Source organism: Chenopodium album, chromosome 23, assembly GCF_948465745.1.
Source record: "Chenopodium album chromosome 23, dcCheAlbu1.1, whole genome shotgun sequence".
Taxonomy (NCBI): domain Eukaryota; kingdom Viridiplantae; phylum Streptophyta; class Magnoliopsida; order Caryophyllales; family Amaranthaceae; genus Chenopodium; species Chenopodium album.
In genome coordinates, this window is record NC_137856.1 from 6467850 (window position 1) to 6480008 (window position 12159).

General features: G+C 33.7%; 1 protein-coding gene across 1 annotated transcript; it reads right to left on the reverse strand.

The window, feature by feature from the left end:
* Positions 1-236: 236 nt before the first annotated feature.
* On the reverse strand, positions 237-5978 carry LOC145608241 (squamosa promoter-binding-like protein 17). Its single transcript, XM_081663851.1, has 4 exons — positions 5231-5978; positions 2142-2284; positions 1898-2032; positions 237-984 (listed from the first exon to the last, which is right to left on the reverse strand). Exons 1-4 carry the CDS (start codon positions 5584-5586, stop codon positions 497-499), a joined length of 1122 nt encoding a protein of 373 aa, XP_081519977.1. The 5' UTR covers positions 5587-5978; the 3' UTR covers positions 237-496.
* Between the last annotated feature and the right edge of the window lie 6181 nt (positions 5979-12159).

Genomic DNA, 12159 nt, shown 5'->3' on the forward strand with positions numbered 1-12159 from the left:
AATGGTAGTCAGGTAGTCAAGAGTAAGGTCCCATTTACATGAAAAGGGAACTAAACAAACTAAAGCATATTGTAAACAGCCCTTTATAGATACAGTCATGCCCTACCTCTGCGGATCAAGTTGCAATAGTCATTAAAGCACTTGCTTTTTAGCATCTGATACCGCCATCGGTCATGGCAAAACAGATAACAGATACAGAAGAGAGGGGTAGTGAGCAGACAATGATTCAGATCAAATAGCAAAACACAACAGTATTTGATCCTTTCAAGGAAACAGAAATTACAAGCAATGGGACAAATAATCAGTTCAATCCCATAACATTAGAGTCAGTGGTGCGGATAACAGTTAAGAGTATCATTCTGTTATGCTACACACCTAAGAAAATAAATAACCAACTTATGGATTCGGGAAACACATAGCAGTCATCACAGAGACCTCTACAGAAATCACAGCAACACACTTGCTTTCGCTCAGTACAAAGCAGAGAAAAGAACAGTCAAAGTGACCAGTCCACATGGTTTGTGTTGTTTGAGTTGTAAGCCCTAGAATGGTCAACTTCCATGTATTGCCGTCCGCCATCATGGACATGGTCCATCAGAAGATCACCATGAAATTGACCGTTATAATGTGGTTGGGAGATTTGGCCAAGTCCCAAATGACCAGATGGCACACCATGTAAACCACAACTGGCATCATTATTGCCTTTAAAACCCCATGATGAGCTGCTGTTTGGAAAGTGTGCAACTGTAACACCATGAGCTGCATTACACTGGGAAACGGGTGTTCCATCAATGCTCATCGAGTTACCTAGTGCAGTACCTGATGAACTGTTTCTGGAGCCCCAAGATTGATTTGACAGAAGAGAGAGAGCACAGCTAGAGTCAGATGAGACGCCTGTGATACATTCTCCAGAAGGGAAGGAATAACTGGACTCACTAGCTGAACCATGCAGATACATCTTTGCAGGATGATCCTCAGAGTGGCCTGTAGATGTAATATGCTGAAAAAAATGAGAGAAATTCCAAGACTTCTGAAATTTTACAAAGTTTATTATGTTTCAGGTTATCTTGAGACTCATCCAACAACTTAACATCATAATTTTTAATCTACAGGTAGATGTAAAAAAGTCAAAATGGTCCAAAAGGAGTACTTGTTATTTGCTAAAACTCTATAATGAGAAATATCAAAACAAGGACAATTGGAAAGATCGATCATCCGCACATAAAGAGTTTTAACAGAATTTAGGAGTCCTGAAAAATTAGCAGTTTAGCTAGAAGTAAAGAAGAAGCAATTTTAACCCTTGAAGAGACAAGTGAATGAATTAACTTGATAAATGACAGCATGTTTGGTGAAATGTTCCATTCATGATAACTCATATGCACAATCCCAACAAAGAATCCACCCCCCGTCCCTTCTCATCACAACCAAAACATACTTTGTACTTACACAAGATACACTTTATGCAGAAATTTTGAACTCGTTTCTATTACATCAACTTATAGCCTTATACCAAACTTGACTCTGAACACAAACTTCTTATAATGATGACAGGGTTACCTAATATGCAATACACGGGATATTTACAAATTACAATACACTTGCAGTTTTGTTTAATACGGTATTTGAAATCATACTACGATATGAATAATATGCCCATTTTATTGGTACGAAAGACTTTAACCGGGAGATGATACTATTAAATCAAATTATTAGTAGATCAAAGCAACAAGAGCATCAATAGTAGAATCAGATATTAGCAGTAGTATTAATTAAATTTTTTTTTTTTTTTAACACAATTATAAAAACTCGTGTAACTACTAATTAGTGGGTTTAAATGAGTTTTTCTTGCTAGATGCAATGTAGTAGGTTCAGTGTACAGAATGCAGGATTACATCACCTGGCCACACAATGGACCTGGACTGACTTCCAGATACCTGCTCAGAGGTTTCTGAACCTGGCCACAGATCCTTTTCAGACTGCTTTGAATACGAAGAGAAGTCCAATAAAAACCCACCATTTTTGCTAGTGTTATCTGCAATGACATGATTCAAGTTTCTTAGCAAAAAGCCATCTTCTCAAATTATAATATGAATACCTGAAAAGTGAAAAGACCCTAAAGTTACTGTGGCTCAGAGGCTCACCACCAAAAAAGGAAGAAGATAGACGTCCCAAACGTGATGATAACAAAGATCCAGGTGGTGGTTTTCTTCGACGTTCATTATGACCAGCAAGGCGTCTGCGACAGCTTCGTTTCCCTTGGTCAAATTCAGGAAGCCGATGAAATCTAAGATAAAATGACCAATTAAGAATTATCACAATTTTGTTGTAAGAATGAAGCACCCAAGGTGTAAATTCTCTCAATTTTTACATTTTCTTAAATACATACGTCAAATTAAGATGTGAAGTTGATTGGACAACACAAAAATTGACAGTATTACACCACTACACTTTATAAAGCTGCAGTTATTCATTATATGTTTACACCAGGTCAAAAGTCACAAAAATTGAACTTTAATCAAAAACTATTTATCAAAAGCCAAAAAGAATAGAAATCCACTGATCAATTTTAGTCTTTTTACTAGAACACTAGACAATCTTAAAGACTGATAAATAAAACAAAAACTGCTAATGCTCTAATTTATACACAGTTGTACCAATTCCTACAGATTGTACTAGCCATTGCATTAAAAAAATCTCTAAAAAAATCTATATAAGGCACCAGCCCCTTTTTGTTGTTCACTAATGACAAAATGCCGATGTATAACTAAAAATGTAAGATGCATAGTATACTTTACTAAAACAAAGGCCAACCCCGAGAGAACTTTATACCACAACCATTTTTGATGTGGACATGTCAAAACATGTCTATATCAGAAGGCTAGAACATTTTGAGATACATAGTAAATTCAGCAACAATGGCCAACTCCAATGATAATGAAAAAAAATAAAATAATAAGAGCATAAAGGAACATGGAATGTCTATTTTCTGCTTCACCAGAACGTCTAAACAAAACAAACTTCCTTTAAAAGTAAAAGAACTCAAAAGGAATGGCATGCCACACAAAACACATCATTCTCACATCACACACCATCATAATTAGATCAGGTGTTGACTGATTTGTCAGACCAAAATTAATGTAAGTCAAAATTGAATACCTAACCGGGCTTCACTAATGTAATGTTCCATTATACGGATTATTGTTTATTATACTAATTCCTGTGGCTTTGACAAATTTCAAATCTTAACATGAACCAGGGATTCTACATCCAGTGGCATAACAGCCTAACATCTTGGTTGTGGAGTAGTACAGGGGAGACGACATCATATAATAAGTGGCATGAAGGAAGGAAATCATTATGTATCTCTGGTTGAGTCCAAATGGTGAGCAGTTTAGAAAAGCTGCTTCTGTTGCTCTACATAAATACATAATGAACTAAAAGTCTCCAAATTGTAAACATCTGATCATTCTCCCCAACCAATGACAAAAATATTACTACAAGTTAGAACTTAGAACACAACATAAATATTCTCGATCAAAAAACTCTGAAAGAGTTCTTTATTGACAAGTGATTTTTGTATTTTCCTACACATGAATCATCTGAGATATGTCAATATGTCATCGTCTATATTCTGATGATCAATAAGACTGTAACATCTAGATCTATATAATATCTCGAAAACATGAGGACTCTCTATAATGACATCATTCCCCATTGATTTTCAAAATAAACTTCATCGTAGATGATACAATGGCTACCCTAAATAAGTACTAGCAAAGAATTATCAACTATAGTCGACACATATGTTTTCTGAAGAATAAAATACCAACACAAACCCCCAGCACCCCCCTACTCGAAGATGTAATGGAAAGAAGGCCATGATGAATGAAATGTAAGCCACTGTTAACTGAAATTTACAATTCCAAGTAACTAGCAACTTGATTCATGGGCATGGTCATGATTCAACTGTACATGCAATAGCTTTTTAAACAATGGAAGGACAAAAATCAAAGTCGTTTTTTGAAAGGCAAAAGCACCTCAAGTTGCTAATCATAAAATTTATTGGGTTGTCGGGGAGGGAGGGGTGTTCAGCAATTGGTATATGTTTTCCATTATTCCCCTTACCCTATTGTTTAAATTTGGGACACTAATAGTGGAAGGAGCAAAGAATCTGAAACAGTGCTATGACAAACAAATGTTAAAAAGCCAAAGCCCAAAGGTACCAGTGGCTGTAGTATGAACTCTTAAACAGCAAATGCTTTGAACATGTTATTCTTTCTGTCTTCTTCAAAGCCAAAAGCGACAAACAGAACATGACCTCCAGATACTCGGCCTCTTTAGCCTTGTCTAACAATCATTTTTCACTGTAAGCGAAACTTAAAATTCTAATTCTTATCTCTGAAAATATCCAATCTATACAAGGACCGATCACAAGTAATAACCAATGCCTGACTTCTCTCATCCTTCAAGCTAAACAATCTCTCAAAACCATTCTTTTCAACCAACTTACCAAGATTACACTTATTTATTGTCAAAGTAATACAACACAATGTCAATTGCTATATATTTTTTTTTTTTTGACAAGAATTGCTATATTTTTTTCGTTTCACTCCAAATGCAACTATCAATACCCTAATAATGTAATGTTATGCTATATTCTCTAAATGCAACTATCAACATCCTAATAATGTAATGTTATAAATTATAAGTAAGGTATTCTTTAAGCACAAACTATCATTACCTAACCCCAGAAGTATGAAAAAAATATTAATTAGACCTAACACCAATACCACATAATTAATTTTTTTTTTTAAAGAAAAAAAAATTCTCATCCACAAATCACAATAATCAAATCTGTTTTCCTTATTAATTACTCAAAAAAAAAAATCAGTCCCCACTTAATCCAACAATAAATATATAACTAATATTTACTCGTATATTTTTAATTAAAATCTTAGACTTCAGAGACTTGGCCACATTAAATGATTGATAAAATAACAAATTTTATGATCACAGAAAAGGACAGGTATAATTAATTAGACCAAGCAAAATCAGATACAAACTCTAACATTAATCAAACACTTTTTTTAAAAAAAAAAATAAACACATAACCCATGATTAATAACAAGATAAATATCAAGAAATATAAAAATCAAATTTAAAAAATCAAAGAAATTGTCAAAAAATTGATAAAAATTTCCAAGAGAGAGAAATAATGAAAAAAAAAAACCTGCTACACTGCTGGCAAAAACGCTGCTCAATACCAGCAACAATAACAATAGGTGATTTAGAGTGCATTCCACAAACTTTATGCCTTGAATAATAAGTCTTTGCATCACTAAGATCTGTATTACACCCTTCTACTTGACACCGCGGCGGCTGCCCGCTTTGCAACACCGCCTTCCCTCCCTTTTTCACCGCCCCACCGCCGCCGCCGGAGGACTTGCCGGAGCCGCCGCCGCCGCCGCCGCCACTACCCACATCCTCAAAGTAGATTTTCTGACCAAATTTAAGACCGTTGATTGAATCAGACAACCCAGAAGAGACTGTTGAAGACCCTTCAACGGTCATGTGGTTGGAACCCATGAGAGTGAGTGAGAGTTGTGGTTGTTTATGCCCAATTCTTCATGATTTTGAGGAGAGAGAAAGTGGGTATTTTAGAGAGAATGAATTTTTTTACTGGGTTTATGTGGGATTTTAAAAAGAGTGGTGTTTGTTTCTTTTTAGTGGGGAATTGGAAAGATAGCAGACAAGAGGTACTTGTTATGGCCCATGACAACTCGAGTTAACAGTACCACTTTCTCTCTCCTCAAAAAAAAAAACAAAAAAAAAAAAAAAAAAACAAAAACAGTAATCTTGTTCTTCGTTTCTCTGAATTTGTGGGAGAAAATGGAAGATAATCGACAATCGATAGGTAAGGTAAGATGATGGTACGCTTTGAATGGTTGGGGTCAATAAAAGGATGTGTACTCGACTACTCGTATGTTGTATTATTTGCGTATGTTAAATGGACAAATGGTGCATAGTTAAAAGGGTGTTTGACAGATATCGACTCGAATCTAATGTAAAGAGAGTTACATACACCTAAAAGTCGAAAAAGTTTGGCCAGTTGCTCCGAGCTGTTTTTTGTGTGAAGAGAGAAATAAAATCAACAATCAAAAAAGTGTCAATAAATACCAAGATTGTACGCTTTAGCTTTGTTTATGTTTGTCGTCCCTTTAACTTGTAGATTTTGTCAATTGTTTTTTTTTTTTTTTTTTTTTTTTTTTTTTTTTTTTTTTTGAAATTTTCCAAGTTTATCTTGTTACTTTTTCAAGCAGTCGTTTGTTTGCTTTTTTCTACTCTAACTAATGTCCGTACTTGTAAAGTGGAGTAAATAAGTAGAGAATTTCACTAACAAGAATTTTAAAATTAATATCCTAAGTATATAAAAATAGTGGAGGTTAGACAGTTGGTAAAAAAGATGAAAATTTGTGAAGAATTGAAAATGAAAAGAAAATCAGAAGATTTTTGTACTTTGAATATGTGCTTTAATATTTAAATATGGTCTAATCTATTATATTTTAATAAGATAAACTAATCACTTTATTTAATTAATAACTATAATACTTATGGACGTTATGGTCCCATCTTCCCCTTTGATTTTATTTGTTTTAAATCTAATTGAGTAACATATATTTTTAATCCGACATTTCACGGCGATTTTAATGATGATGAAACTTAATCACGGAAGATGGAAGTTTTTAGTTAACCTTTGTATTTCTCATCGTGTATGTTTTTGTCAGGAATTGATCTTCCTTAGTTTGTATTTCTGTATGACAAAGTTTATATACAACCTAAAAACATATTAGGGCATAAACTTAGGCCCATAAGCAAATTACAATATTAAGGGCCCGTTCTCATTGACTAAACTGAGCTGAGCTGAACTGAGCTGAGCTGAACTGAAATAAATATTTTATAAGAGAAGGAAATTAGGAGCTGAACTGAACTGAACTTGTAACACCCTAGAAATTCATTTCCTTAAAAAACACACTTTAATCTTTGAAAATGCGTTTTAGGAATATCTAAGACATTACCGCCACCGTGAAAACGGGTAAGGCAACTATCAAAGATACACAGCGAAAGACTTAATAATCAAAACTATTTAAATAAATCAATTCAAAAGCCAAACCAACAAAAGTAAAGTTGAAAACCAACAAAACCAAAGTCAAATAAAATCCACTACAACTTGGAACCATTTAAGGCCCTTATTCAAAACCGAATCAAACCAAACTTTTGCGTTAGTCCATAAAATAAACATCATAAAATAATCAAAGCATAAAAACACATCATATCCTAATGGAAGCTAGCATGATTCTCTCTTCACTCATGCCCGTCATGAACATGCTTCAATACCTGAAAAGTGTATCTCTACTTGCCCCCGCTTCTCTCCATTTAAAATGGATCATCGTAGGGCCAAGATAAAGACATGGCCAAACACATACAACACACACAATCAGCAAAGCTGAGTACATAAGCGTAATTAAACACACTAACATGCTTTCTCCTATCATCACACACTTACCTCATTGTACCTGTTTACAAGCACACACAACAATCAACAAGACACTTTAACTAGACATTAAATAATCCATTTAGCGATGATTACGCATCGAACGGGTTTCCAACTATACCTCCCCCAAATAAATTGAGGTTAACTGACACGGGAGCTAACCGTGCTAGCGACAAAACCACTCAAAGGTGGCGGAATTCCTGCGCATAATAATAAATAAAAAGGAATGTACAGCGTCATGTACTCCATTAGAAGTTATGGTTAAATATAAAACCCCATAACTCCCCCCCCCCCATTGTTCATATTCAAGGTATATACGTTCCAAGAGTTTTGGTGCGTAATTTCTTTCATTTTACGTTATTTACATGTTATTGGACTTGGTGATGACTCTCAAAGCATAGAAAATCAATCAACAGTAATAATTCAATCAATCAAACATACCAATTTAATTCTTGAATATTTAGTGACCACATAATATTTAATGTTGAACCCTTTTTAATTCTACCTCAGTGTAAAAGACACCTTAAACGCATAAAGCGCCAAAAATCCTATCCCTCGGTGTTAAAAACACCTTAAGTGCACAAAGACACCAACATACTATTTATTCCTTGTGTACATAGACACTTATATAGCTCCTTCCTCATGCTTATGGCATCAATAAAAATTATAAGAAGCTTAATAAAATTCCTTTTCAATATTCCAAACATAATTAAACAATTAGTTTGATTAAACATGCTCTCTATCATGCCATAAATAAACACGTGGTTCATAAATAATATTCCAAACTATAAATTTCCATTCAATAACTCATCACAAATAAATCATGCTTCTCAATTCAATCACTAATAACATCCAAATCACAAATTTCCATTCCAAACCTAGCATGATACTATTTTTAATTAATCAAACACACTTAGCATGCTACTACATCAACATAACTATGCTAAGTACGCGAACGTACCTTGAATACGATCTTAAAATCGCCACGACTAGTAAAAATTGCTCACTTCGAAGTCTCCTACACATTAAAATTATAATAGAGCATTAAAATCTACTCTAAACAAATTTCCAGCAATATATACTATTTCAAAACCCCTCATAAAATAATTAGAGTAAGCTGAAATTATGTTTAAAACACCATAATTAAGTCCCACTTAATGGGTAATTTAAATTTCCTTTAAAAACATAATATTAAGTGTTTTACATAAAATTCCAGCACTTTATTTCTAATTAAAACTTGTTGTAATTTAGTCTTAAAGCACTTTAATTGAAGATCTAAACATTAATACATCATATACTTTCATAATTTCATAAATCAAGAACCTAGGGTTTCAAAAATTGGGGCTTTTTAAATTAAAACCAAAGCTGAAAATTAATTAGCATAGTTACAACATTCAAACATCAAAATTAAATCCCAAAACTCATAAATTATAATTAGATCTAGGCATAGATTAAATTAAAATAAGAAAGCTAAGTTTTTTTTATATGGATCGAAAAAGGGGAACAAAAGAGGAGGAGGAACGGCAGCCACCGGCTGCCAGCGGCGGCGGCCACCAGCTGCCGGTGGCTGGCAGCGGTGGGGGGAAAAGAGAGCAGCCGAAAAAAAAGGGGAAGGGGAAAAAGAAAAAGAAAGAAAAATAAGGAGGAGAGAGAGAGAAGTTTACCTTGGGTTTTCTCCACTCTGGGCAAAGTTGATTTGCCTCACAAGTGGGATATTTATACCCCTTCTCTACTAACCCTCTTCCCTAAACTTTCCTCTTTTAGATTTTCCTAATTCCTTCCCTAATAAAACTTGTTAAAATTAAACTTTCCTAAAATAAAACCCCAACTTTTAATTAAAATAATTAAATAAACTTTCCTTTTATAATAATATTAATTAAAATACTATAATTAAAATAATTACAACTATTTAAATACTTTATAAAATACATACTTTAAATAAAATACGTTTAAAAATACGGGGTATTACAGAACTGAACTGAGCTGAACTAAACTGAATTTTAACGTAAGAGAACAGGCCCTAAGGCTTAACACCCCCTCAAGTTGGAGCATGCAAATCACAAATGCCCAACTTGTCAAGTAAATACAAAAATTGTTGTTTGCTCAATGCCTTAGTGAAAATATCCGCTAGTTGATCCGTTGTCTTCACATACGACGGACTAATAATCCCTTCTTGAATTGCATCTCGAACATAATGACAGTCAATCTCAATATACTTAGAGCGTAAAGACCGGATTCTGCCAGTGGCGGATCCGGGGGGTACATAGAGTTACAGTTGTACCTCCATTCTAAAAAAAATAATAAAAAATTAAATAAAATAAAAAAAAAACCGTTGAGAAAAGAGACCTGTTTTTTGTAGCAGGCGATCTGTTAAGTATTGTGATACAAAACCACTAGTTTTGTAATATAATGAAAAGAGAACGCCTACTAAAACAACTGTTCTTTTTAATTTTTTTACTTTACCAAATACACGACTATAAAAATAGATGAAATAAGAATTAGGGAAAAAAACCCAAAAAATTCGAACCAGAAAAACAATTTAGTAATTAATTGTAGGGATTTAGAATGTATAATTTATGATTTTAGGAATTACGGATTAGAAAAAAAATTTAGAGTCTTAGGGTGTAGAAATGTATTGGCTCCGATACTACGTCAGGAATTGATTTTCCTTAGTTTGTATTTCTGTATGTCAAAGTTTATATACAACCTAAAAACATATTAGGGCATAAACTTAGGCCCATAAGCTAATTACAATATTAAGGCTAACAATTTTCTTATTTTTGAATTTTAAGTTAAGATTAATTAATTTAAACAAAAGTTTAAGTTAGACTTCATCTGGTTTGACGAAACACGTAATACATTCGCATGGAAATAAATTTTCATAAATTATTTTTTAGACAGTATAATTGAAAGTAATAAGGAAAAAAGATGGAAGGGGAAGGGTGGGGGTGAAGGAGACAAAAAAAAAATGGAGGTAATAAGGAGGAGAATGGAATTATTGTCCACCATAGAAAAACTATCTCATTAACAAATTAAACCAAACACCAAATAAATAAAAATAAAAAGGGGTTAAAACATAAAGAAAAATACGAGAAAGTAAAAAAATATTTTCATGAAAAGCGTTTTTTTTTTAAATTTTTTTTACAAAGGATTAATTTGCATATATTGAAAAAGTGCACGCTAAAACAAATGGAACTAGGCCCATTAAGACCTTTACAACAAAGCTACGAGCAACACTTGCTCTTATGAACACTAGAAAACAAGGCAATTTAAAAGAAACTGCTTTCATATAGTTATCCCCGGAGTGTTGGAACCACTGTGTAGGTACCCTTGCCTTGATTCTGGCGAGTCGAAACCTACATTACATGTTATTCCCGGTGTCCTTTTTCCACCAAGGGACAAGCTTGTGTAATTGACCACAGTAGAAATTCTTTGTAACTTGTTCAGCTTGAAAAACAAAACCAAAGCAAAAAAAGAAAGGAAGGTAATATCACGGTAACCGGTAACTTGATTTCTCTCTTTTAAAGGAAAGAAATCCATGATTGGTAGCATACTATGAACCCCAAATAATATGGGAGCAGCGCACAGATTTAAAATTTTGAACGTAATGAGTACAAAACCCATCACAGACCTGAAAAAACTTAAAGAACTCTAATCATGAAAATTAGAGCCAACTAACGACGAAACTAAACTCCAAACCTTCCAGATGTATACTTGCAAACCTAACAGATAAAGAGCCATTAACAAATGACTCTCACCCAACTTGTTCTTCAAGGCAAACCCACTGCGAAGGAAGTGTAAGCCTAAACTGACTACAATAAGGAGACCCACTTCTCCAAATCCCATACATGAAAGTATGAAACAAAGGCAAGTAATTACTTCCCCTTACCTCTTTAAGATTGAAAAAACCCACCATGGCCATCCAATCAGAAACCAAACAGGGACATAAACCAAGCAATTAAATAATCCTATATACAATTCAACAAAATTAAATTTGCTTAAAATAGTGCACTTTAAATAATTGACACATGCATGCCCTTTGAAATGGAGTTGCAAGCTTTGTTGACAGTGACAGTTCCAGAAAATTTCTATTATGGGTTCGGAATCATCGACATATGGGTGTACACATGTTAACTTAATCTATAATTTAAAAATTAATATATTGCAACTAATTATATTGGTGTATACATGTTAAAAAAAATTAAAAAAATTAAAAAAAAAAAAAACCTTCAAAAATTATACAAGTATTTAATTTTCAAGAGTAAATATGTAGTATATAATCATCTTCATTAACTGCAAGTAATTAAATCCTCAAATACAAATTCATAAGCATCAATTATACTAGCATCAGAGGTAAATTAGCTAAGTAAATAGCCAAAAAAATGAAAAATAATATGAAAAGGGATGCTGATCGAGCTAGGTTTTATTGATCATGTCCTCTTCCCAACAGTTGTACTTTGTCTTGGGGCGTCTTTGGCTTTACGAGAGAAAGCCCGCCGGAGAAAGTCATGTGCCCGTAGATAAACTCTATTCAAACTCGGGACCTACGGTGTAAAAAGTTAGGCTTACAACCGCTGGGTTGTTGGACGCGACGACATTGTGTAAAT

Bases quoted from the DNA above. Each gene is read 5' to 3' on its own strand.
- LOC145608241 (XM_081663851.1), bottom strand. From the start codon at position 5,586: ATGGGTTCCAACCACATGACCGTTGAAGGGTCTTCAACAGTCTCTTCT. The intron at 2,285-5,230 runs GTTTTTTTTTTT...ATTTTATCTTAG, and splicing joins TTTTGCCAGCAGTGTAGCAG to ATTTCATCGGCTTCCTGAAT. The intron at 2,033-2,141 runs GTGAGCCTCTGA...ATGTCATTGCAG, and splicing joins ATCTTCTTCCTTTTTTGGTG to ATAACACTAGCAAAAATGGT.